Source organism: Mustela nivalis (genome assembly GCF_964662115.1).
Source record: "Mustela nivalis genome assembly, chromosome: 12".
Lineage (NCBI taxonomy): Eukaryota > Metazoa > Chordata > Mammalia > Carnivora > Mustelidae > Mustela > Mustela nivalis.
In genome coordinates, this window is record NC_139031.1 from 7,198,286 (window position 1) to 7,225,754 (window position 27,469).

At 48.1% G+C, this 27,469-nt stretch overlaps 1 protein-coding gene across 1 annotated transcript in view; it reads right to left on the reverse strand.

The window, feature by feature from the left end:
• Positions 1-27,469, reverse strand: part of CNTNAP2 (contactin associated protein 2) — a 1,362,616-nt gene that overhangs the window by 109,531 nt on the left and 1,225,616 nt on the right. Inside the window, exon 20 of the mRNA XM_082693594.1 lies at positions 8,258-8,351. Within this exon, the coding sequence (XP_082549720.1) occupies positions 8,258-8,351 (94 nt within the window). The remainder of the gene's footprint in view (positions 1-8,257; positions 8,352-27,469) is intronic.

Below are 27,469 nucleotides of genomic sequence, written 5' to 3' on the forward strand. Positions count from 1 at the left end.
GCTGAGGCAGCAAGGCAGGTTGTGTCCGGCGTCCCACAGTTCCCCACTGGTCCTGAGCTCCCACTGCCCACAATGGTGAGTAGCTTGATAACACTGCATTCCTTCCTGTTTCATTTCTCCACTGCTCGACCAATATGCCCTGGGATCTGCTCCCAAATAAACTCGTTTTCAAACCCTCATTCCTTCCTCCTACTCACACTACTCCCCCAAGAGGCTTCTCCTTTTCTGGACCATAGGCTGGGGCTCTGATCTCCAGTGCTCCTCTCGGACGATCCCAAAACAAGACAGGTGATCACCCCGTTCAGTCCCCACTGTGTTGCATTTTCATTTCTTTTATTTTTAAGATTTTTATTTATTGATTTCTCAGAGAGAGTGCACAAGCAGAGGGAGCAGCAGGGAGAGGGAGAAGCAGGGTCCCCGCTGAGCAAGGAGCCCGATGCAGGGCTCGATCCCTGGACCCTAGGATCATGATCTGAGCTGAAGGCAGACACTTAACTGACTGAGCCACTTAGGTGTCCCCTGGGTCATATTTTTAGCATGAACCTGAGCATTGCTAATAATTCACTCTTGTCTTGGCAGGAGGAAGTTGGGACTGTCCCAGCAGACGAGACCATTTGGACCTACTCACAGGGCCTGTCTCAGGCTGCGTCGAGTTACTGCTGCTGCTTTGACCCTCATCATGCACTTCAGTTTCAACCACTCTGAATAAGGCTGCGAAGATCCCTCGCAGCACGCGGTGTTTCCCAAGACAGTCACGACCGCACCTCCCTTCCCAACTGCTCCTCCGCCGTGGGAACTTGTCTCTCAGGAAGAGAAGTCTGCTTCTCCTTTCCTGGAATATGGGCTGGAGCAAGATTTTGGCAAACATCCTGAGGGAAGGGGGATACGAGTCACTTCTGAGGTGGGGGTCTCGGGGTCTCTAGCTTGCACCTTTACTTTTTGGAATGCCCCTCCGTCGAGCCCGCCGTCACGCAGGTAGGACGCCCGCATGGCCATGATGTGGAGCCAGGGCGGGAGAATGGAGGCCTCTGGAGACTCCTGGGCAGCCCCGTGGATTGAGAACTGTTAACAGCTTGTCGGACACCATGTGAAGCAGAAGGGCCGTCCCGTCAGAACCCAGAATTACTGTGCGCAATAATGAAGTATTGTTCAAACCACAAAGTTTTGAGCGGGTTGTTGTAGCGCAAGAGAGCACTGGAAAATCGCTCCTCTTTCTGCCCTCTCCGCCACCCTATCCCTTGCCCAGGCAGTTCTAAATTCTCACTCAGGTCTTGGCTTCTGTGTCACTTCCTCTGGTACGCCCTGTCTTCTGGACCGGGTGACGCGCCCTTCCTCCTTGCTCCCAGAGGGCTCTACACTTCCATCTTCTGTTTGCCCTGCCATGCATCCTTCCACTTCTAATTCCTTCCATTGTCTTCTCCTCTCCTCCAGGTAGCACTCAAGCCCTCTAAAGGCAGCAACTATGCCTGCCTGGAACACCCCTGGTGTATCAATGACATAGAAATGCCTGGTATACGACACGGGATCACTACATACTTGCCTAGTGATGGCTGAATAAAAAAAACAACTAATGTCTACTACACACATACTACGTGGCAGACCCTGTGCTATCTCTTAAGTGTGTTATTCTGCTGAATCCTGTGAATTATGGACTGTTCCTATGCCTAGGTTACACATAGGGAAACAGAATGTGCAAGATGTTAAGTGACGATGCGAAGTCATACAGTCTGAAAGTCAGAAATGAAGAATGAAATCCCAAGTGTGTGATAGCAAAGTTCTGCTCTCAGCTCCGTCAGGATAGGCCAAGCTGTGCCACAGTAACAAATAGCCCCATAGTCTCAGTAGCTTAAAAGAGCAAGAGTCAGTCTTGTCTTCCCTTCCCTTCTTCCTCTTCTCCTCCTTTCCTTCCTTCCTTCCTCCCTATCGATAGTCACGAGTTGATGGGTTCTCTGTTCTCTGTTCCTAGTGGTCACAGAGGGATCCAGGTGACGGAACCACCATAGTCTTCAGGCTTTCCTGTCCCCATGACAAAGGGACAGAAATACTCCAAAGACTCTCGAACCAACAATGAAATGTTCTAGTCCAGACACTGCATATGTCTTTTCTACTCATAACTTTTTGGCCAGAAATACTTCAGTGAGCAGCATAATGTTTACCATAGTATACTACCTACCCAGTGAATGGAGACAGAAGTATGTCATTTCCTGCTGTGTGTGAAGGCTTTGCCAGAGTTCCAGAAAGTTTTGGAAAGCCCTAGAATAAGGATGTTTTATCAAAAGATCATAATATTCACATTTTAGGATGTAATGCAATATAGTGCCTATCCAATAGGTATATCTCCTATCAGAGTTATTTTAAATAATGGTGGTTTGGAAAATATTACAATTTGGGACTAACAAGACTTACAAACCCTATTAAATTCGAATAGACAGATGTTCACTTTTAATTTTGCCTCCACTGACAAATAACAATGCTCAGTAAAGTGCGAGTTGCCCTGCAACAGTATTCAATTTCTTCCAAACATAGCTTCTCAAACTTACACAGAGGAACTGTTTCCTTTTTGTTATAATATAGACCCACCTTATTATGATTTTGTATTATAGTGATTTATAGCATTGGCACAAATAGTGAATTTGAAAAAATGAATAGACAAGGGCTCAGAAATACCTTTCTAAAATTAAAATTACAACGAATTTGCTATCCTAAAAGCAAAGGCTGCCTATTATACTAACATACAGCGACATTCTTCTCATCCACATCTCTACTGCATCCAGAGCACGGAGGGGTGTATGTCAAGGAGCCCTGGATTGAATTATCCTGTCAGTTTTCACACGGAAAAGGAGGAACTTCTCCCCTGTAATACTGTATTTCTCACCTTTTTGGAAAAAAAAAAAGCTACTCCCAGCACAAATTATACTGTTTCAAGGGTTTTAGTCTTTCCTAATCTGGCCTCACTCCATCCAGAAAACTCAAAGTACAGAGGAATTTCCAGCGAGCTTTTGTTGAGGATTCTCCATAGCGGTGAGTCCACTCAAAATGGCGGCTGCTCGTTCTTCAACAGCGGTAATTATTGGGAAGTTCTTGCAGGGACCCAAGTCTTGCTCTCACTAGTCTTCTCTGGTCCTGGTGAGTCAGCCTCTGCAGGGTCTCACCTGTCCAGGTAACAGCTGTCAAAGACTGGAAATGGATTCTCTCTTGCCTTTTAATCATATCTTAATATCCCCAGGCTTTCTGATTTTTCTTTGTGGGGGGCCTTTGGTTCATCTGGGCTTTTCCTCAGAAGATTAATATCTATCTGAAAATGAGGTGCCTAGGAATAGGCCATGACATCCTGCTGGGGTCTGACTGTACTCTGCTCTGGACATGATTCTCTTATTAATGTAGCTCAGGATAGTACTTATTTAAATATCAGTCACCCAGAATACTGGCTCACACCAAACTGGCCAGAAAACCAACCCGAGTCTTTCATGATACCAAGGGTCTTCTGTCTTCCATTTATGTCTATCTTTTTTTTTCTTCTTCTTCTTCTTCTTTTTTTTTTTTTTTTTGTTGAATGCAGGAGTTTTTAAGTTTATCTTCATTGTATTTCATGCCATTATTTTATCCTGTCTTTCTAGCCCATCAAGAGGCTTTTGGAGTTTGTTTTTTGTTTTTTATTACCTAGCTTGTTAAATATTCCTTTCATTAGCTATGTGTCATTTGAAAATTTAATGACCATTCTATTTATATCTTTTTCCATTGATAGAAATGTTAAGAAAGGGGCACCTGGGTGGCTCAGTTGGTTAAGCATCTGCCTTTGGCTCAGGTCATGATCCCAAGGTCCGGCGATGGAGTCCCACACTGGGGTCCTTGCTCAGTGGGGACCCTGCTTCTCCTCTCTCTCTGCCTGCCACTCCCCCTTGCTTGTGTGCTCCCCCCAACTTCCCCCAGCTGCCGTGTCAAATAAATAAATGAAATGTTAAAAAAGAAGTAAACAGGGATCCTGCTTTAGGTTTCTGCTTATCTTTCTCTCCCTTGACTTGAAGAGTTTTTGGGATACTATTAAATCTGTTGCTGAAAATCAGATACACAAAGTCTGTGACATCACTCAGCTAGTAAATGATACAGAATGGACAGAATGACGGCTGGTGGAATTTCTTCTTTGTGAAACTTTGTTGCTTGTGATTCTGACTTCCTTCTAGAAGGACTCAGAAAGGGAGCACTCCACTCTAAAATTTTGATGTTGGCTGACAGTGATCACATTTTTATTTCTAAATAAACACACTTCCTCCATTCCCTTTAGAAAGATCGTACTTGTCCTTGACGAGGGAGTCTTTCTTCCATCCTTTTTCAAGCATTGCTCATCAAAGAGCCCATGTGAAGTCCTATTATTTATTTAGCTCCATCTCCTTCCCCTTCTCTGATAGGATCGGTTTCTGATCAGCAGCTGACCCAACAAAGCGACAACTTGGGGGCATCCATCTCTAGGGGGTGTCGAACCTCCGGCTGAAGTTTAGTCTGTCCTTACAGGTGAATATTTACAGAGCTGGTGAGTGCATATTGGCCGGTTCTCACTGAAGTGTATGTTGCTTTCAAAGGGGAACTTAAAAAGTGTTTCTCACCAATCCGGCTTCTACTAAATGGCCAAATATTTAAGGAATATTTGCCTCAGGAAGTGGCCAATGGTTAGCCTCCTCAGGTGCCTCCAAGTCTTCATTGCCCTCACTAGGATTCCTTTGACTGTATTAACAGAATTTGTCTTCAGGGTATCAGCTCCCCTCCCTGCTTCTTCATCCTTCCGAAAGACGCAGGTGTTCTCCGGAAGCAACGCACAACTCTTGGTGTCACACTCCTCTCGGTTCAAATCCCACCTCCACCAAAGACCAGCTGGCGGACTGGAAGCCAGTGGTTCTTAGCTGGTGTTGACTTGGCCTTGCTGGGGACTTGTGGCAGTGTCTGGAGACATTTTTGGCTGTCACAGCTGGGGGATGCTCTTTGCATAAGTTGGTAGAGGCCGGGGATGCTGTAACTGTCCCATGATGCATGGGACAGCCCCCCCCCCCCCCCCAGCAAGGAACTGTCTGACCCACAATGGCAACAGTGCGATGCTGGGAAATTCTGCTTCAAGGAAATAATGTAACCTTTCTCAACCGCGGTCCCTTCTTCCGAACAATGAGGGTAACAGAGGTCTGGGTGACACTGGAGCAATTACAGAGAGGATTCTGCTTACAACACAGACCATAATGACTGCACAGATGGCATCAACAAAAGGCAATTTTTTTCTTTCTTTATGTTCCAGGCATTGTGTTGGGTACTTCCTAAGATGTTATTAGCTTAATACTAAACGAGTAGTTCATTTACTCTGTGAATAATTTTCTGAGGACTTTCTATACGCTAGGCACTCATCTGGCTGCTACAGATTGATTAGCCAAAAACAAACAAACAAACAAACCAACAAAAACAGCCTGCAAGAACCCAGCCCTTGAGGGTTCAAGAAACATGCCTAAGGGTTCAAAGCTAATGAGAGGCAAGGCCTGGATTCAAATAAAACCAGTGACTGTGGACCAATGCTGTGTCCCCCCCAAATCCTGGATTGAAATCCTAACCCCCGGTGTGATGACATTAGGAGATGGGGACTTCGGGCGGTGATTAGGTCATGACCAGCGAGCCGCCGTGAACGACATTAGCGCCCTTGTAAGGAGGGACAGGAGGGAGCTTGCTTCCTTTCCCTCCACTGCATGTGGACACCCGGAGCAGACGGCCACCTGCCAGCCACGGAGAGGGGCTCGGCCAGACACCTGATCTGCTGGCTCCCGGACTTCCTATCCTTCAGAACCACAAGAAATGCCTGTGGCCTACGCCTCCCGGTCTGTGGTGTTCTGGAACTAAGACATCAGCTCTGCCTGTTTCCAAAGCCTACATTCCCTGTGCTCCATTATTATCAGACACCTGCTTTCAGAAACACCAGACTGCCAGGTACATGAGAACCGCAGATCTTGCCTCCGTGCTGATTTTCTTTGACCATAGTAGCATTGTCATCCCACTGTCTCCCCTTTTCAATGGCAAGCCTTCTGTTTCTTTCCCCCTTTACTCTGTATGAATTCAACAAATGGTTCTTGAGCGCTTGCTCCCTGTTAGGAGACAGTGGGATGACAAGTCACTGCCTTGGTCCACATGGAGCCCCCGGGCTGGTATAGACAAGAGTCAGTATCTAGGGGACATCGGTGCCCTGGGGACCAGGGGCAGCTTCTACCTTCCTCTCGTGTGCATGATGCCAAGGTGCCATCTGACCTTGGGATCAGCCACTTCCTTACAGGTGTTCCCATGTTCTTGACTTAACTCGTTGCCACATGCTTGGTTAGTTGACGTGGACAGCAAAATCGTCCTCTGGGGGTACAGAAAACTCTGGGTGGACCCTCCTATGCCTGAGGTTCAAGTTATGCATTTCACTTGGCACAGATTTATAGCCCAGTAAATTCTCAATTACAGAGGATGCTGCCTTTATGATGTCATTTGTTCATGACCTTGACGGTCCATCCACGCTACAATGTATATTGTAATTTTGCTCAAGTGTGACTTGAATCACACGGCCCGAAATACTGATGAGCCAGTATTACTTCTAGTGAGGGGACTTAGCAGTCCCTTAACATTTCTGTCAAAACGTGATGTTGTGACTCTCATGAAGCAAGGAGTCCACTGTTTCAGGTGCGTGCGTGGCAGATGTTACTCTACGAACATCACAGCCCAGTGTCTTTGGGCGTATCAGACTGTCATAGTGTGGAGTTTGTTCCGATGGAATGATTACAGCCCTGAAAGGATCAAGTAACATTTTCAATGGCTCCTGACTGAACTGGAGGAAAGCCTGTGGGAGATGCAGGCACTCACCAGAGTCTCAGGACATACCGTGTCTCCCGAACGCCAAGGCTCTCCTCCACTAAACGGCCGTCTCTTGTTGATGAATGGCATCCCCCGGCCTCCAGCTGCCTCCCTTCTGGACAAGTTCTTTTGTTCTGCTTGAGGCCGTGGACTGTCCTCAAGAGAGACCCACCTTCAAAACTCCACTGTACCACACCCTAGTTCGGTAACTTTGGGGACTGGTTCTCTCGGGTTGTTTCCTCATCCTATAGATGGGGCTGATCGTCACAGGTCTTGCTTCCTTGGATCGGTTGTGACATTTAATTGTCACATTTACACACGGAAAATGTCGAGCACCAATGCCCACAATGTAGGAGGGGGGCGCACCAGGCCCGCAACGTAGGAGGGGTGTGAATGCTCAGCCTTCCTTCCTTTCCCACCTGTCGACGGAGCTAAGGGCCCCTCCCATCTTTTTCCCCAGGATGTGGCCTTTTCCTTTGGGACCTCGTGGGCGGCTCTGCTCATCTGTAGCCGTGACCTGCATGTTCCTGGTTCTAAGTCCAGGAACTTACCAGGTGGGTCTCGTATTCTCGTAATTATCTCTTCCTCCTGCCCCTATCTTTTAAAATGAGCACTTTTTACAATTAACAACATTCTGACCACCACTAGCTGCTGGCCACAGGCCCCCTTCCTCCTTGGCCCACACACTCCCCACCATCTTACTGTTTCCATTCCTGACTCACAATACAAGCGCTCATAGTAAAAAAAAAAAAAAAAATTCTTTCATTGACTCTACATCAATCACTTAAAAATAGTTAACCAATCACATTGGTATTTTAATTCGGACGGTGCCGGTCTGTGGTAAGAAAGGGGCAAGAGGGACTCTCCGAGTCACAATCCCACCGAGGGGTGGGGGTTCTGCCATCATCTTCCAATCCTCATTGGCCTTCTAACTTGAAAATGATACCAGCCAGCTTTCTCAGAGTGAGAGGGAGACAGAACCCTGCTGATGTGCTTCGACAAAGTTAAATACTGCTGGGAGGAGGGGGTCTCAAATAAATGAATGTGTAAATTTCACAGAAAGCAGCAGTGGGCAGACACTTGGCTTTACCTCTGTTTTAGTGTCTGTCGCACACCCAATGATGCTGGTCCCACGGCCTTCACCGACACAGAAGCCCCAACCACCAATCACAACGTGTTTCAAAGGCAAAACACCCCAAAGATGATCCGATGACACCCTTCTTTTCTTCCACATCACTGAGCACACCAGCACACCCTCTTGTACTGAGAAGGTGCTGGTGATTGAATCAAGGGCAGAAATCGACCTGGCAACTTAAAAAATCCAGATTCACATCCCCTAACAGAATTCTTATACCAAACATAGTCTCATCAGACGTTTATACATGAAGCACAGAATTCTTACCTATAACTTTTCCTAGAAAGAGCGACTTCGGAGAATTGAACAGTGTATCAGATGAGCTCGGCAGATGGTAACTCACAGAAGGATAGTGATCGAGCTGCGGGAAGAAACCAAGAGACACTTAGAGATGACTGTTGCTAAGTTGCCCTGGAATCCAGTCTTCCCGGCGGGATGAGTCCCTCTCTGAACCCTGGGGTCCGGATACCTTCCTTCATCCGTGCGGACTCTGAGATAATGGCCTCAACAAACACGAAGCCCATCTGTTCCTTCTCTGGCGTTACTTGACAACATTCTGAGCTTGGTAAGTGAAGCCTCCTTATAAATTGTTCTTCAGCTTGTGCACATTTTCTGTGGATAATCTGTGCACATTTTCTGCAGGATTAAGATCCTTGCTCATTTTAGTAGAGTAAAATCTGCTTGATCCGATCTCCAGCATTAACCCCTAAGATAGAAAATGCCTCTATAACAATGAACTTTCTTTAAGATCCACTTACTGTCCTGTTGTATTCGCTCTTTCCATCAGTGCAAAGAGCTTACAGATACTGACTCCCGGAGCAATGCACATTTCTGATTCCATTTCTCAAGTACAAAGTACAAATTCTGGTGTCCCAGAATCAGAGTCTGTCCTGGCCTCTGAGCCCTGACACGGCTTTTCCTGCCTTAGCTGTCTTTCTACAACTCATACAGTCTAGTGGTGTTTCCCCCACTGGGAGCACCTAGAGTTTTCTGTGCCTCTTTGCATCCACCTGTGGAGAATCACTTTTATAGCTTCTGAGGTGAGTTTCCTACTTGCTCAGGTAAGCGTCAGGGGCCGTGCGGGTCAGCAGAAGCCTGCGTTCCTTCCCAGCACAGGCAGGCGAGCAGTGGCCTGCTGAAGGCAGCAGCAGCACCCCCAGAAGCTGGACCCACTCCTGGGTCCTTGCTAGTAGCCCCCGAGATGGGCAAAGCTGCAGGAAGCTGGGCTGCTGGAAACAGTGCTGGGAAGTGAGCTCATCCCACTGGCCATGTGGAGAACGGGCCTCCTGGAGGAAAGCTCCTTCATCGTGACTGCCTATCTCCACCTGACTCCTGAAGCAACTTACGAGAAAACGAGAGGTTATTGAAAGCCAAGGTTCAGAGTCAAAGACCCATCCCATCTCAGGAATTCAGGGAGATCTGACCAGGAGAGCCAGTACAGTTAAGTTATGGTATAGCATTGTAACAGGTTCAAAAAACACTGTAAAGCAAACACTGGCATGCTCAAGTATAATTCTAAGAAGTTTTCTATAATTTTAAGTGCATCATTAACAAAACCCTTATTCTGGCCAGAGAAGCTTAGATATTTTAAATCTCATATAGTTGCTACTCTGGGCGCTAAATATTAGCTAGCTACTTTGGCGCCATCTAGTGGTATACATGGGCAACTGCCGCTGTCGCTCCACTTCTGTGGCCAAAAAGTTTTTGTGGTCAAAAAAGATAACCATAGAATGCCAACATAATAGGTTACCCCGAATGCTTCACGATGCTTCAGCGATGATTTCCCCCTAAATACTTTTTATCCTTTCATCTGCCTTTCTAAAGAACTTAAAAATGGATACAAACAATATATTTTCATTATAGAGAAAATAATAGTATCGATTTGCTGAAAATAACCCACACCTTGTGATAATTATTAGCTTTTTCTTTTTTAAGATTTTATTTATCTGAGAGAGAGCGAGAGCGAGAGCACAGAGGGAGAGGGAGAAACAGACTCCCTGCTGAGCAGAGAGCCCGATGCTGGGCTCAATCCCAGGACCCTGAGATCCCGACCAGAGACCAAGGCGGACACTTAACCAACTGAGCCACCCAGGTGCCCCGATAATTAATTTTTTTATCAAGTCAATTTTTTAAATGTATATTCTTTTGATATATATATATATTTTTTTACAACAACTGGACGGAACCCCACTACATACATTGTTTTGCACTTCCTTTTCCCTACTTAAAGACGTACTGTGAAATTCTGTGATTCGATAAACAACTACATCATTTGTCATGAATGACTGGTGTTCCATTTTATGAATGTACTGAGCACAGTCTTAAAAACTCTCAAATTTCAGTGTTTAGACTTTTAGATTTCTTGTGTCTTTTGGCCCAGTGCAGTGCAAGCACACAGTAGGTCCTCAGTAAAACTGTGCTGACTTATGGTCGAGGAACCAGCAAAGCCGGGCGCACAGGGCAATCAGTCCGGGACGCGGCCTGGCCCACCAGCGCGGTGACCTCCCTTTCCTTAACCGTTTGTACGACCCAGACCAGACAGGCTTGGCTTGTGGGCAGCATTAAGTAATGTTTGTGCCGCGCTCACCATGAAGTAAATCCCTACGTTTGTCTCCACAAGGTTACTTTCAGCTTTTCCCATTCCTACGTATACGCAATCAATCGAGAACCTGGACCCAAAGCTAAAATTTACATTTATTTCCATTGTTTGTTTTCTTTTGTTTCAAGGCAAAAGTTTTTGAATCTTGATTCTGCCATTTAGAATATCGGTTCTGATGTTCTGGTTCTGATCTGTAAACGTCACAAACCCCCCTAAAGCTTAATTCATGCGGGAAGGGAGGTCTGGCCCAGCCACAGGCCCGGGGTGTGATCAGTCTGTGACCGCGCAGTCTAGACCGTCACAAGCCGTCTAGATGCGAACCGCACCCCCGTACCCCCTCGGCCCACGTGCTGCGGAGGCCTTCTGGCTCCGGCCACACGCGCACGCGCACACCGCCCGCGGCCACACACGCGCATGCGCACACTGCCCGCGGCCACACGCGCACGCGCACACCGCCCGTGGCCACACACGCGCTTCCCCACCTGCTCCCCCGAGGCTGGCTTACTGCTTGTCCAGCAAGCAGACCGGCTCCAGGCGGGCCAAACAGAACCCTCTGCTCTCTGGAGGTTGGAACCACCACCCCTTCTCCAACGACGTCGGAAACCTCCACGTTTGTCCTTCCGGGGCACCCTCCCTCCCTCAGCTCAGGGGGGGGGGGGGCTCAGTGAACTTCTACTGGAGCTTCCTTCTGTCAAGAATATCCCGTTATTGTAGTTAATTCTTGTATCCAACACCCCATGTTAAACCAACTGTGTGGTTTCTATCTCTGATTGGACCTAGCCAGGAAAGGAGGAGGCAGGTATTGAGCAACTACTGTATGCACCGGTTGCTAGGCTTTCCCTGTCTTACTGTATACTGGCTCGGTGTTCCCTTCGGGTAATACAAAAAGCATCCAAAGTCCGAGCGAGTGGCAGAACCGCCTTCTAACCCAGCTACATCTCGCTGCAGAGGCCAAATGGGAAGCAGCCCGCGCAGTCTCCAGAACCAGCCAGGCAGCGCAGCTCAGGGAGAGGCTCCCGGGCTTCTAATATTTACATTTGAAGGAGAAACTGCCCTAAATCAGATAAGGCAAGAAAAGCACAACCTGCGGAAGCCTAAGGACGCGTGTCACCGTATCATTTCCCTCGTGTGGCGGGGGGCGGGGGGGCGCCTCTTTCCGAATGAGCCCCGGTGCATTTGCCATGGTTAAGTGTAATAATTTCAAGTTAATTTCTTTGGGGTCTGGGTGAGCTATTTTGCTGTACATTTAGCTGGTGGTCATTTCACTGGCAGTTAAGAGGCAATAAGAGATTGTGTAATGGAGGCCCATTAAAATTAAAGACTGTGACTCTGTGAGCCCCCGGACGACCTTAAGGGAGCACTAATTGGTTCGGCATTTACCACGATACTGACTCAGGCTGGGGCGCGTGTCCTACACAGAGTCAAGAGCTTTAATGTTTGTTCAGGTATTATTTCAGCATTTTGGCTCATTTCCATTTTGAAGCCACAGTTGGCCTGGGCAGGGCTGCAAGGGACGTCACCAGCCTTGCTGATGATCTGGGGTGACACGGACGAGCCAGGAAGGAGCAGAGAAGAGAGACTGAGCAGCCAGGACTCAGCCCCCGACCCCCGCAGGAGGCGTCTGCCCCACCAGATGCAAAGTGACACAAAATATTGCCCCAAGGGCGAGGTCGTGTTTCCGGGGCTCTGACAAGGGCCAGGGATGTCCTGTCTCATTTCCTGACCCTTTGTTTTGGGGACTACGTGGAATTAGCTTAGACACACTGAATTCAGAGCAGACCATCTTGATGGATGTTTTTATTCCCCGCTGAAGGCCGGCCAAGAGGAAAGGCCACCGCGAACAGACATCAGGGGCGAAAATAACCATCAGCTCGTCTCTCATCCCTGACCCGTCTCTCCCCTTCCCTCCCCTCCTGAAATTCCCATGGATGTTACAGGAGAAAGAGTTTGAAGAATAGGGACCATCCTTTCTCTCCTACTTAACCTCATCTGCCTTGCGGGGTAGGGGGAGGGTCCACAGACCGTCCCTGCAGGGCTCAGCTGTTCACAGCCAAGAAAGGGAAAGAGCAGGGCACAAGCCCCACCCCCGAGGTTCAGTCACTTAAGTGTATTGTGCCTCCTGACTCCCAGTCCCGTGAATGGAGAAGACACAGTAAACGTACACGAGAGTGGGAGGCAAAACAGTGGCGTTTTTGTGGGTTTGCCACCAGCCACGGGGCTGTAGTCTGTACTTTCCTGTCCCCTGGCTAGATGGTGACTCTGTGAGGACAAGGACTGAGCTCTGCCCCCCCGACCTGGCCCGCAGTGGCTTCAGAAACCCGGAGCAGTGGGCTGAGCAGACAGGGAGGGAACCTTTGGAGCTGGGGCTGTTCCTGTCCTGCAGCATTATTTAGTCAATCTCCTGGCCCTTCTAGGACCCACGTGAAATGGGCCTGTATCATCTTAGGTGCTGAGCGTTTAACACATGAGTCATCTCTGGCGCAGCACATGGATGTGTCTGCGAGCACGCGTGCGTGTTTAAGGCCAGGAACCCTCAATTTTGGTTCCATCAGAACTGGGTTCTTCGAGGAGGGCTCTGTGGGTGACCCAGTGGTGGGAGCCCCCGAGAACCTCACAGCCACCAGGTCTGGGTGAGTACGCCCGATTGCACACTTGAAGACGGATGGCTGATCTGTGACTCTGCATCTTTATGGTTGGGGACACTCCCTGCTGTGCCCAGAGCCTCTGGGGGTGGACGCTGGCCCACTACTCAGTGTAGCCCGGTCTGGCGTCCACAAGCGCCTCATCGTGGGGGCCGGGCTGCTGGCCTCTCCCCAGCCCATACAGTCAGGCCAGGGGACCGTCCCTCCAATTCCAGGAACAAGCAGGGTTGCAGAGGGTCGGGGGCCCCCTGGGATGCTGATCTGGTCAGAGGGCACACTGCCTTCTGCCTTGATTTGGGCCCATATGGCACATAGATACTTAAAGAGAAGAAAAAGGCCAAGGAACAGCTTCCTCTGCAGCAGAACCGTGGGACGCACGAGAACCAGCCAAGCTGCCCTAACTGCTTGGTGACGAATGGCCTGGATTACAGCAGCCGGCCTCCTCGAGTGTGGACTTAAACAAATAACTCAGTTACCTGCAGGGACATGGGCTGGGGAGCCTTTGCGTCTTCAGGACAAGATCAGAGGAGAAGGTAGCATCTTCCTAGAGCCATGAGAGGAAAAGCAGAGCGTTCTCTCCCTCCCTGTTACCCCTCTGCTCTGACCCTAGTCAGCCTCTCCCAGCTCAGTCCTTCGGACGCACCATGTTGTCTTGCCCACGCTTCACTCTGAGCTTTCAGGTGCCGTGTCCCTCCCCCGCAAACGCTTCTGTTCTCCCTTCAGCAGACACGATGGAGGACTTCTTAGTCTGGAAGTTAGTATCTGAGCACTCACCTTGCACTGGTCCTCCTCCTCAGCACCGGGCCCTGACGAGCCGGGCTCAGCCACCGTCGCCTTAGCCCCTTCCCTTAAGCCTGCAGCTGGCTCTGGGATCCTCCTACTCCAAGACAAAGCAAAGGAGACTTTGCCTCCACAGCTAGGAATGATCCAGCTGAAGCCACTCACCCCAGGCCTTTCTAGAATGGAAAACACCTTGCACATGGGAGCTGGGGGTTCTCTCCAAGCATGAGCCAGCTGGCCGTGGGGAGGCACAGAGAACAAATGGCTGGTCTTTATTGATTTTCTCTCATTACCACACCATCATCCCCAACACCTGGTTTGCTACGGCCTCATTTCTCTTCTTTGGAGGGTGGGAAGCGGGGAGACTTGCTGTCCTGTGAAAGTCTCTATGGGGACTCTTTCAGTGGGAGAGAGGAGGTGTGTTCTGCAGGAGGGAGAACAGGGCTGGGAGCAGGTCCTCGCTCTGTCACTCAACAGCTGCTGACATCCAACGTGTCACAAAGACTCCTTGGACTTTAGTTTTCCATTTATAGAACAAGGAGTTTGGGCCAGATAATACTTCAGCTTCCTTTGGACAGGTCTTGCTACTCTGGGCCTAACAAGTAGTGTTTTTGTGGAAACACGTGTCCCTGGGGCTTTGAGCAGACTCCTGCTAAGACAGGACTCCCAGGCTTAACTAGAAGGTGTCCTTCAGCCCATGGTTCACGGACGCCAATCCTAATTAGGGCGCAGAGTGGGAAGAAGGGCCACCCGGGCTTTCTATAAAGCTGGGGCAAGGTTCCCTCACATTCAGGTCCTAGACCCACACATCCTAACCAGGGCCATCTCTGCCGTATGTATTTAAGTGGCTCCTCGTAGTCAGCCGTGAGTCAAGACTTCAAGTTCACAGACTAGAAGAGGTAGCATCAGCCCCGAACCAATACTAATAAACTCAGAAGGAAGGTTCTCTTCCAGAAAAGCTTAAGGCTTAAGAACTACAGGATTTAAGACACAGATCCTTCCTTGCTTTATGTGTGAGTTATTTCTGTTTCAGAGATGTCAGGAGGTTTCACTGATGGCTTGATAAGCAATTTGAAAATGAAAGGCTGATAAGTCCTTACGGCCCTTGTCCTTATGCCATCGTTACTATGGTGATGTAACTAGTACAACAGATCTGCCTCAGGAGGTTCAGTGCGACTGGAGTTTTGTGGTATTGATGCAATTAAAAGATTTAGTGAGTCTATTAGGTGATTTATGTTTATATAAAAAAATCCCTCACCATAATAAAAAGGAAAAGAAATTAGCTCTCAAATGTTGATCTGCTTCCCCTAGCCTAACACTCCCCCTACTGGAAAAACACCGAATACTATTTAAAGCATAAATTGTTAAACACACACACACACACACACACACACACAACTGATTTTGTATTAATAAATATGTATCGTCTTTATAAATTTCAATGAATAAGAGAAAGTGTTCTCCTTTCATAGCTGATATAGCATTTCTTGAACAGCATTCATTTTTTAAAAGCATTACTTATTTGTATATGAAAGAGAGCATGAGTGGGGGTGTATGTGGGGGTGGGGGGTGGGCAAGGGGAGAGGCAGAGAGAGAAGGGGAAGCAAACGCCCCCTGAACAGGGAGCTTGATCCCAGGACCCCAAGATTATGACCTGAGCTGAAGTCAGATGCTCAACCAACTGAGCCACCCAGGTGCCCCCAACAGCATTAATTTTAAAGACTTTTACAGGAGGAATGACCTAAGCCCTATACAGTTTTTTCAAAGAATCTGGTCAGAAAATCTAGGTTTTGACTTGTAACATGAGAATTCAAAAGATAAAGGTAAGGCTTAATAATCCATATCTGAACTAATTTCTAGTAATTACACCTCCATGTTTCTTCTCAGCGATCTAGTATGAGTATAGCTCGTGGTTTCTATACACGTTCATATATAAAGTCACTTCAGTAACCATTGAATTGAATCATGACATATAGTGGGTGGTTTAGGTAATAATTTACATCATTAGCGTCAAGTAAATCATTTCAGATGGCATATTTTCCTGAAGAGCTCAAAGCAAAGCACATTTTGGGAGACTGTAAAAAGACTTTCCAGGAGTAAAGAAAAACAAATAAATGGTTGGTAAAAGAGAGAAAAAAAACAAAGAAATAGAGCACGAAGCAAAATTAGAAACAGTTGGTTTTGAAAACAGGTATTAACATGTGGCTGAAAACATATAATGTAATGGCAAACATTCTAATATTTAAGTATAAAGGATAATGAAACACGAATGAGAGTAATGATGGGAAACAATGTAGACAGGACAAACACGATGGAGGCCGTTTCTATTTTAGTCCTTATTAGCCCCGTAATCTCAATCTGTCAAGCATGTGTTTTCAGGGGTTGTTTAAATTTGGTTCCTGGTGGATTCTGGGTGAATCATGTGGGGGATTGTTGATGAGGCCATCAATAAAGATGATGTATTAGGAAACATCTGTCTAGTGAACTGATAAATAGCAAAACTGGTGGTAGTCTGGTGTGGCTGATGTTACTGGTGTCATATTGCTTATCTGCTGAGGTTGGGACTGGTGGGAAGTGGGGGGCTTCTCTGATGGTTAGGTTCTCAACATGGCACCCTCACTGGTCCAGAGACAAGGACTTTATTTGAAGATGAGCACCTCCCGAAAGGATACAATTGATCAGATCTTTGGAAGTGAGCATGCTCCCTAGAGCAGCTGGCAGCAACTGCCCATGCACCCTCCTAAGAAGGTTACACCTGCCCAGCTGTGTACCTGTCCTGTAGGCATTTCGGGCATGGGCTACTGATGATCATAGTGTGACCTGACATGGAGGGGGTTTCCCCGTGGGAAAAGGGAGACCCTGGCATAAGACTCTAGTTACCCCCTGACCTTATCTCCTTCTAGGACTCCTAATACCTAATGCCATGCAAGGACTTCCAGGCGATTTTTTGTCCAGCTACTGTGTGAACTGGGCCAGGAGTGAAGCTGAAGGTTCCAGGGGATTTAAGCCTGGGCAGCTGGCAGGATGAAGTAGCCATCAGGTGACACTGGAAAAGCTACAGATGATGCGGGTTTGGGTGGGGGTGGGGTGGGGAGCAGGTATGGGGGTGAGATTTGGAAATACTGGGTTTGAATATTTATTAGACAACCAGCAGTCAGAGTGATGTGTGAGAGTCTGGGGTTCTGGGAGAGGTTCGGGTTGAGAGAATAATTTGGGATGCAATCACCAAAGGAGTGAATAAAAACAGGAGCGAGAAAAGGACTGCAGGCTGCACACAGAAGTGCACCAACCGAGGCAGGGTAGGAAGGATGGGAACAAGCGAAGGAGACTGAGCGGAAGGGCCAGCCAGACAGGAGGACACAAGAGCAGGGCAGCGTCCTGAAAGTCAAGGGATCACTTGTGTCGAATATTGCCCTAAAATGGAGTAATACGGGAAATGAAAATTAGATTTAGTAGTGAGGAGGTCACTGATGATCTTGACGAGGGTAGTTTTGGGAAGTGGGAAAAGCATGGCTGAGAATCCGTATAAGAGAAAATAGGAAAACATTCACAGCACATGCATCTGGTTATGGAATTGTACGCCAACCCTATAAAAAACGTTTGTAACTCAGTAATCAGAAAGCAAGCATTTCAACAAACAAAGGAGGCAAAAGATTTGAACAGGCATTTCATGAAGGACTTGCCAATGGCCAATAAGCACATGAGAAGTTGCTCGACACCACTAATCAGAAGGGAAATGAAAATTACAACCAAGATGAGATAGTACCGTGCACCCGCTTCAGTGGCTGTGATGAGAAAGACTGACACTGTCAAGTGCTGGTGCATGTGTGGAGCAACCGGAACACTCCGGCTTTGCTGGCAGTAACAGAAAACAGAAAACAAGCTAAACACATATTAACTAGAGAGCCCATCAATTCTACCCCCAGTTATTTACTCAGGAGAAATGAAAAAAAATATATGTCGTGTGTGTGTGTGTGTGTGTGTGTGCGCGCACAAATGTTTGTAACAGGTTTGTTCATAATATTCCCAAACTGGAAATGATCCACCATTTTTCATCAAAAAGTGAATGAATAAACACAATGGTGTTATATCCATAAATGTAAGACTTCCCTGCAATGAAAATACAAGAAGAAAGGATCTCAGAATGATTACACAGAGTAAAAGGAACCAGGTGTAAAAGATTCTACACTCTATGGTTCCATGCATATAAAATTATGGAACAGGTAAAAATGAATGTGGAGTTTTAGATTTATTTATTTATCTGAGTGAGAGCGAGCGAGCCAGTGGGAGGAGCAGAATCTCAAGCAGACGCCCCGGTGAGCACAGAGCCCAGTGGAAGACTCGGTCTCATGACCCATGTGATCATGACCTGAGCCAAAACCAAGATTCAGAAGCTCAACTGACTGAGCCACCCACGTGCCCCTGAACATGTGGTTGTGTACACATGGAAATAGAAATTCGATGAGTGGTTGCTTGCGGCGGTTGTTGGAGGGGATTAACAAGAAAGGGGTTGAGGGAACCTTCCAGGGTGTTGGAAATGTCCTCTCCTTGGAGTGTGGTCTTGGTTACCTGGGTGTGCACATCTGTCAAAACTCCTCAGTTGGTATACTGCAAGTGCGCATTGCATTTCATGGATCTGACACTTTAATAAAGGTAACTGGGAAAAAGAAATCTCTATTTCCAGAGCACTGGAGACTGGAAGAAGGTGACCTGAATCGGTGAGCACAGACATCTCCAGGAGTTTTATTGTTAAGGAAAACAAAGAGATGGGGGGAGGGAGGTCAGGAGAGAACTTTGCGTTAAAGGAGAGAAATACCCATGTTTGTTTGCTGATGGGAATGAGCCAGTGGAGAAGGAAGACAGATGTGTCCTACCAATGCCCTTGTAGGCAAGGTGGCTTTTGTGGAAACGCGTAGGTACCTGCTTTCAACAGAACTCTCAGGCCAACTTAATTTTCCTGTGTTCTTTACTGAACCTTCTACAATAAATAGACTTAATTTTATAATTAGAATAACATAGTAAATGCCTTTTCAATCAAAAGTAGAATGTGTTCCATGTCTGGTGATGTCAGGCAGGGACAGGTGGGGATTCCAGGATGGATCACCAGGTTTTGGACTCAAAACCTGTAAGGACCATTTTGATTCTAAATTCATCCTAGCCAAACTCAAGTTCATAATTCACATTACAGGATCTAAGGAAGAACTTGAAGAGGACTGTGACAATGACCTTTGTTCTCCTGTCTAGGGAAGGAGGTATGGAAGGAGATGCTCACACTCAGATATGGGGAACCCGAGGGACCAGGAACTTTGGGTCTGCTCCAAGTCCACGGTGCCCGTCGCAACTGTTCAACTTAATACACTTTACCATGCACAAGACACCACGCTCGGTGCTATTAGAAAGAGAATTTCCTGGGGCACCTGGGTGGCTCAGTGGGTTAAACCTCTGCCTCCGGCTCAGGTCATGATCCCAGCGTCCTGGGATTGAGTCTGGCATTGGGCTCTCTGCTCAGCAGGGAGCCTGCTTCCCTCTCTCTGCCTGCCTCTCTGCCTACTTGCGATCTCTGTCAAATAAATAAATTATTAATTAAAAAAAAAAAAAAAAGAAAGAGAATTTCCTGACTCCCTGCAAGGCTAAGACTCCCTTTCAGTCAAGCTGATTCTATGTTATTTTTAAAGAAATGAAGTGGTGTTTTCTATTATTGTCATTCTCCTGACCCAGGGAGCTAATGGTTTTCCTAAGTAAATGGCATTCATCGAGCAATGATTCTTTGCCAGGTTATGTTTTATAATACTGAGAGAAAATTTAAATGCTCTATGTCTAATCAGACTAAAGCGAAGGGCTTTACGGTCTGAAACCCACATAACAAAACAGCATTTTCTTCTTTATTGGCTGGTCTTCCAGGTGTATAGGTTTGCTCAAATTGTGGCTATGGAATGATTCTCAAGTGTGGGATGTTTAAGTAAAGCAACCTCAGGTGATTTTACTTTATTGATCTTTTTATGCACTGGCTTCAGTATTTAAATGAGTCTGAGTTTGTTTCTTTAATGGTCTTTCAATAAAGCTTACGCTGACCTGTTCCTATTGCAATCATGACACTGTTATGGCAGAAAAAAACTAATAATAAAAATGAACTCATTTTATGTGGTTGAAAAGGTTACATTTCTATTGATTTTAACTGTAATACAGTTAAAGTCCTTGATATTAAAAAAAGAAAGAACTCCGCAAACACATCCTTTTTGGTACAGAAGCTCTATCGATATTACTTTGCGTGTAGGTTTTGGCAGCAGTGACAATATTCAGGATGGAGTCTAAAAACTGGCTTTATCAGAGGACGGATAACCACAGCCTTCAGACTCCGTTCCAGGTGAAAGAGCAGAAAGGTGCCCCAAGAAAATCGTTATATACAGAGCGACTTCAGACCGTGGTGGCGATGCCGCGGATCTGGAAGCTCAGTCTGATGGCCAGTCCACCACTGGCTTAGAGAAAGCAGTAAAGCTTGGCTTTCTGGAAACACTAATGTCTTTTAATGCTGTGCTTGGAACCTGTTCCAAGAAGCAGGAAGTGGGGAGGCAGGGGGGTTGGCAGAGGTGGTGAAGAACAGGGGCAGGGAAAGACAAGGGGAAATGATGTAGGACACGCGAGAGGAGTCTTCCTGTGTGTGTGTGTGTGTGTGTGTGTGTGTTTATCTGCGTGTGCGTGTGTATCTGCGTGTGCGCGTGAGAAAGCCGTCACAAAATGGACTGAGGTAATTCTCAGCTTTCTTCCCTCTCCTCACTATCCCCTTCATCAATGTGGCATCTTGCATTTCTTGAAGGTCAGCTCTAGGTCAGATCCCACCTTCGGGAGGATTTATACGCATTTTCAATTTTATAAGCATTATTTCAAGAAATCTGCCAAGAAGCCTGTGGGCCCATAGTCTTGTGTGCCCTGTTTTACATTTGGGAAAACTGAGCTCCTGGGATTCAGGTACGATGCCTAAGAGGATGCAGATCCTAAGAGGTACAGCCCTGAGGTCTGTGGGGCTGAAAGTGTAAGCTTCTCCATTGTGTTGGCCTGGATCTCATACCACAGCAAAGCTAGGCTTCCAGGATGCCCCCAGCAGGTGCACAGGTTCTGACAATGAAGGGAAAGCGGGGTCGCCCCAGTGTCACCTCCTCCCTATGTCCTTCCCTCTTCCCATTTTTACTACATCTCCTTCGATGGGTCTTCTGATCTCTATGACCCCAGTGTCCTTGGCATCCATCTCCGGGAGGACAGGTGTGCACAGCCGGCCCAGACGGTGGAGGCTAGGGGAACCCATCAGCCCTTTCACTGCCGCCCTGCAACCCTGCATTTGTGGTGTTCAACTACTGCGGTTCAACCCACAAGCTCAGGTGGCCACCATGGGCCTGAAAACTCAGATCCTGATGTCATTTTCAAGGGGAACGCAGAGTCAGGCTGGTAAGATGGGCTCATTTCTACGGTCTGTTCTTCCAGTGGGACTTCTGCTGGTGGCCCTGGGGTGACAGTACCAGGAGGATGTTTGACAGAGTGGCAGCTGTTTATTGGATAGATGAACAGAATTTTTATTCTCTTCCACTCCTTTTTTTTTTTTAAGATTTATTTATTTGGCGCGGTGGGGGGGGTGGGGTGGGGAGATAGGGCCAGAGGGAGAGAGAATCTCCAGCAGATGTCCGGCTGGACGCAGAGCCCCGTGCGGGGCTCGATCCCACGACCCCGAGATCACCACTTGAGCCGAAATCAAGTCCTCGCTTAACCCACTGAGGCCCCCCCACCCCGCGCTCCCCTTCACTTCCTTTTTGATGCTCTTCCTTCACTTCTAGAACTACCGGCCTGGACCCCCTCTTCTACCCACAAGGATTTTGTGTTCCCGTCCCCTCCAGCATTCGGAACACATTTCCTCAGGTCAGACGTGCTGGGGGTGGGGGGGGGGCGGCGGCTCGTTCTTTTCCTTCCCTCCGTGGTGGCTGCGGGGAGAGCCCGCATCAGACAAGCCCCAGGAAGCAGAGAGCATCACGCAGTGCGCGGCCCGGCCCGCACCCCTCCTTGGTGATGAGCTCGACTCGTTCCCAGACCCAGTCACTCGCAAACACTTCTGGGGACCCTCCAGCGTCCGGGGCTGGGGCCGGGGTGCGGAGCTGTGAGATGTGCGTGTGCAAGCCCCGTCCCTGGGTCGTGCCCTCGGAACACGACCACAGGCTCCCGTTTGTGTGAGCAACACCGCAGCCCGCTGCCCGCTGCGATTTAACAGACCCGAAGGTCGGGTGCACAGCCTGTGCCCCTGGATGACGGGCAATGAGCGTGTAAAACGACAGGTACCCCGGAGGGCACGTATGGCATGGAGCACCGGGTGTGCTGCATAAACAATGAAATTTGGAACACTGAAAATAAAACAAAATAAAATAAAACAAAATTAAAAAAAAAAAAAAAGGCGACTACGACGAACCCGCCCCCAGGCAAGCGTCCCTGTCCGCCCGCTCGGCGCCGCTTCCGGCGACTGGCCACTAGAGGGCGTCTGGACACAGGCTCAGGACGCGCTCGGGCCCCGCCGGCCACCCAAACCCCCACGCCCCAGCCCGGGGCGCTTCTGTCTCCTGAGCGGAGAGACGCGCAGCCTGGAACCCTTCAGAAGCTCAGACCGCAGGCTGAGATGCATTTATTTTTCAGAGACGAGACCCATCTGTGCGCGAGAAAAACCCGCCTGCAGCTCCCCGTGTTCGGGCGACAACCGGCTTGGCCTATTGCACTAAAAACCAGCTTCGAGAACCGTGGTCCCCGCGAGAGATTTCGGCGCCCGCGGGTGGGAGCAACAATATGATGCGTGTGGGGCTGGACTTCTGTTTTCACGCCGGACAAAGCAGAAATCCAAGAACCTTATGTATCTTCTTGAGAGATGCTCTATGGGCTTCATGGGCTGGGGGGTGGGGGCGGTGGGGGGGAACCGCACTTTCCGGCCTTGGGTTTGCAAGCCTTGCTGTGTTGGGGAGAAGGGGAGGGAGGACTGACATCCCAAACCCTACACCCCATCACAAACTGTCGCAACTGCTTTCCTGCCGAGCGGTAAGAAATGCAAAGTGCAGTAAACACAGTCTCCCGGAGCGGAGCGGTGCAGGTCTTCTCTGGCCGGGGAGTGCATAATGCATCTGCAGATGAAATTGCTTTCCAGAAGAAATGAAAAACTGGGAAGTGTTGACATATCCATTAAGAGTCTTTTTCTGTTTCACATCAGATGAGTTGGATGGGTTGAACTTATTTTCTCGTCAGGTTCCTCTGTATAACTTTTATGAATTGCAGAAGAGCAAATATTGAATCTCGGCAGTAAAAAGTAAGATAATGTGGTCCTTGGACACCCCCCCCCCAACCCAGCTTTCCCCGCCCTGAAAACCTTTAAGGAACAGCTCAGATCTTTTGGTGAGTCTTCTCTGATCTGTTCCTCCCACCCCCGGGGATGATTAATTCCCCCCTTTCCCGTGCTTCCCCAGCACAAGCGCACACTTCGATTGGCCCTTGGTGCGCGTCTGTGTGATTGATGGCCTCTCCTCTGGACTGTGGCTCCTGGAGGCAGCCGCACGTTGCCTGCAGAAACACTGGGATTTGGTCTGTGGGTTGAGCTGCGAGCCATAGAACAGGAGCCTTGATCCTGAAGGGCCCCATTGATAATGACCCGACAGCGGCTTCCTCACTTGTTCTGCTTTTAAGAAAGAGGAGGCAGCTGGGAAGGAAGGAGGGAAGGAGCATTTACTGGACGACAGACGATGCTTGATGTTTTCATGTGTGTTTCCACTGCACACACCCCCCCCCCCCCCATTGAAACAGGCAGCCGCAGTCCCATTTCACAAATAAGGCTACGGAGTTCGATAACTTGCCGGAGAGTGTGGAGCTGTGGAGTGGAGGAGCTTGTCAGTAAGGGCTCCTTTTTCTTTATGTTTTAGGAACAGCCTCTGAATTGGGCAATCCCGGTCCATGGGGCAGAGGGGCTCACCCACACCCTTCCCAAAAGGAAATGTCCTGTTACACGCCTTGGCCCTGTTAGCAGCCCAAACTGCTACTACCCTCTGCAGCCATGTGCCCTTTCTTTCTTTCTTTTTTTTTTTTTCCTTTAATTTTTATTATTTTAGAGAGAGCACGCACAGGAGCACAAGCAGGGGGAGCAACAGACCCCCCACGGAGCAGGGAGCCCGATGGATGTGGGGCTCGACCCCAGGACTCTGAAATCATGACCTGAGCCGAAGGCAGATGCTTAATGGACGGAGCCCCCGGGAGCCCCATCTACATTCTGTTCCTATGACGTGCACGTTGTTCGAATAACTTGTTACGATAGTTCTGGGCGGCAGAGCAGGCCCCTCCACCTGCGGAAATGACACGGAAATGACTCTTGTCTCCTCGCAGGACACACGCTCCTTCCGTTTACGGGCTGCCCCGCCCCCCCCACCTGACCCATCGTCGGCTACTGAATGTCATCTCTCTAGCAGGTGCGCCCGCGTGCGTGTTCTCCATGTGTCTTTTGAATGACGTTGGGCTCATTTTGGTTGTTCTTCATGTCACCAAGAAGCCTCACGGATGGTGCTGGTGAACACCGGACTTCATCGGCATGGGGCTTGCGGAATGTTTGCTCTTTGGGACTTTCCTGTCACAGGTGGACATGTGTAAGAGGTTAATGCCAACCAGACGTCACTGTGCGAGGTTCTTGGCGATCCTCATTGGGCTTCAAAGGTATGAAAAGCGCCTTGTTAGTGGAAGAGTCTAGAACCATCTGGACAACACTTCGTCTTCCTCAGCAGGCTCTTCATCACACATCTTCACTGTATACCAAGGCCCTGTGTCCTTGAACCCAGTGCCCGCACCTCTGCGTATAGAGATGGGCACCGTCTGAAGCCACGGGAGGCCTGGAAGACAATGGCAGGGGAGGAATCACGGGACCTAAGAGCGGTGCCTCTTCTTTTTTGGAGACACTTCACCAAGTGGTCCTACTTTCTAGTCAGAACTAAATAAGGAAAATTTGCTGAAATACCCTTTCACAGGCCGAGGACCCACAGCCCAACCTGAAACCAAATTACGAAAAGCTAATGAGGCCACGAGGCTTTTGATAGGTGTCTCAATTGGGAATTGGCTGCTCTAGACACATGGAAATACTGAAAACAAAGCAAAAATTAGAATACATTGACTTACACAACAGGCCAAATGAAAGGGCAAGTTTCCAATGTACATATCCTTCTCTCCTCTCTTCCCAGGTATCTCCTGTGGAATTAAACCACCGTAATGATATAAGAAACTAATAAAATATTGACCTGTGCCCTCCACAAAATTGAACATAAGTCAGCGTGCCACCGGAGTGGAAAGTGAAGTGGTCGTGTATTTGCGGGCCTCCCGGTAGAGAACGAGTGAAGGGTATCAGTGCTGCCGGGACAGAAGGGCCTCGGGCTTTCCAGGCTCATCATTATTCCTGCTGTGGCCCCCGCTGTCAAGCACGCCGCTGGCGCATGTCCGAGGCTGTGGGTTCATCCATGCCGAGCAGATAAACACTAAATTAGCCGAAGGGTAGAACTTACAGTCAATGTTAATTCCAAGTGCAAGGCCTTAGCGAGCGAGGTCAACTTTCTTTATTTATTCCGACATCCCTAAGAAGATATAATGTTTTGAAACGGTGCCGTTTTCTTTAATAAAGGCTTGAACCACCTCGGATGTTAAAATTTTCAGGAGCGTTTACATCTAGATGCTTCTGAGTGTTGTTCTTTACTTCAGAAAGTTCAAGGGTAATAAAGGCACACGTTTTTAAATAACTCAGCTGAGTTCTGCTGTCTAACTCCTGTCCAGGCTCCATGATTCCACGGAAGAGAAGGACGCTAGCATGGACATGCAGAAGGCTATGTTCACGCCGACCTGAAGAACGATCTGGAACTCTTCTGGGGGCTCTCATGATGGGCGGCCAAGTTCTTGGTCACACAGGTATGTTATGATTTTATGGTCTCCCACCGACGTCATTAGGTCATTTCTTTTAACAAATGTGTTTTCCCATTGCAGTAAATTATTCTTTCCTGAGGAGACTATCACTGAGCTTGGCATTCCAACATTTTGAATATAATTTTTGAATATAACTTTTCACAAATCACAGTAGGTTTCGCATTTTGTTTCTTGTTGAGCAGAATACGATTCACGGTGTGTTTCCAAGGCTTTGGATCATTAGTGCTGTAAACCTGAGACCACGCTGCACGCGCTTATCCCTATATCGTGTCTGTTGCCCAACAACACACTATAAACATGGCGCTGAGTCCGTTGGCTGACTTGGTTTTCCAGGTAGGCGGAGGTATTGGCCTATTTAGGGAAGGGTCTTCTGCTGCGTCTGACCACATCAACTCAACAGGCGTGGAGTCTGGGCTTGGGAACCAGGTAGACCTGGGTTTGGATTTCAACCCCTCCTTCCTGACCTGTGTCTCAGCAAGATGCGAATAAAGAAAGGCAGGTGTCTCACAGGAGTGTTATTTACTCAGTATGGCCTGGAAAGTACCAGAGACAGGTGCACAGTACGAGCGAGAGATGTTGCTGGCTTTTGTTGCTAACCACGCTACTGTTATTCATATTGTTATTTCCTTAATAGGGTTTTCCTTTACAGGGTCGAGGTGGAAATCCTGGCATTTTTATTGATATTTTTGAGAAAAACTATGTTTAAACCATGTAAGTTCTTTCTTTCTTCCTTTCTTTCTATCTTTCTTTCTTTCTTTCTTTTTTAAAGCAGCTCTGACAGTGTGTCGAAAGCTGCTCCATCAACCTCCTAGCCTACAGAGATTTTTCACACGCGTGTTTCACCTTCCGGCCGCAGGTGGCATTTTCTGAGCCATGGAGCGGGTCATCTTACTGACCATTCCAGGCTGCTCTGTCCACCCTTCCTGTCAGAACGGTTTATAGACAAGCATGCCGCTCGCTCTCTCCCATCCGCTGCCCTCACTGACTCAAAAAAAATTAAACCAAAACCAAAACAAAAAGCAAAAAACACACGAACGCCCAAAGACTTACTTTTATTTAAAACTCTTAAAATTTCTAAAAAAAGCTGTATGTAGTTATCGTATTCAGCCTGATGAGTCTGGAGATAAGCACCTGGAAACCATACCAAAATCTGTGAGTTGCTTTAGTTACTGTAGCGGATGTCACCCAGACTAAGGCGTGCGCTGGCCCCGTGAAGCAGCGCGCTCCTGTAACGGAACCTTAGCCAGGTAGCCTCGGCGCTACGGTCAGGTGGCCTGGGGTGCAGAAGTAGACGTCAGTGGCTGGGAAGATACACAACGATGGTAGGAGATAAACTAGTTTTTCAAACCGGTCACCTCATGAAAGCCAGAAGGCAGACTTCATGCTTGGTGACCTGTAGCTTTTGGGAAAGTGCTTTCAAAGAGCTGTGAATGACTATGGGCTGTCATTTGCTTCCTGCTCCCTAAGTCAAAGAAGAGAATGGTTCCGAAAAGAATC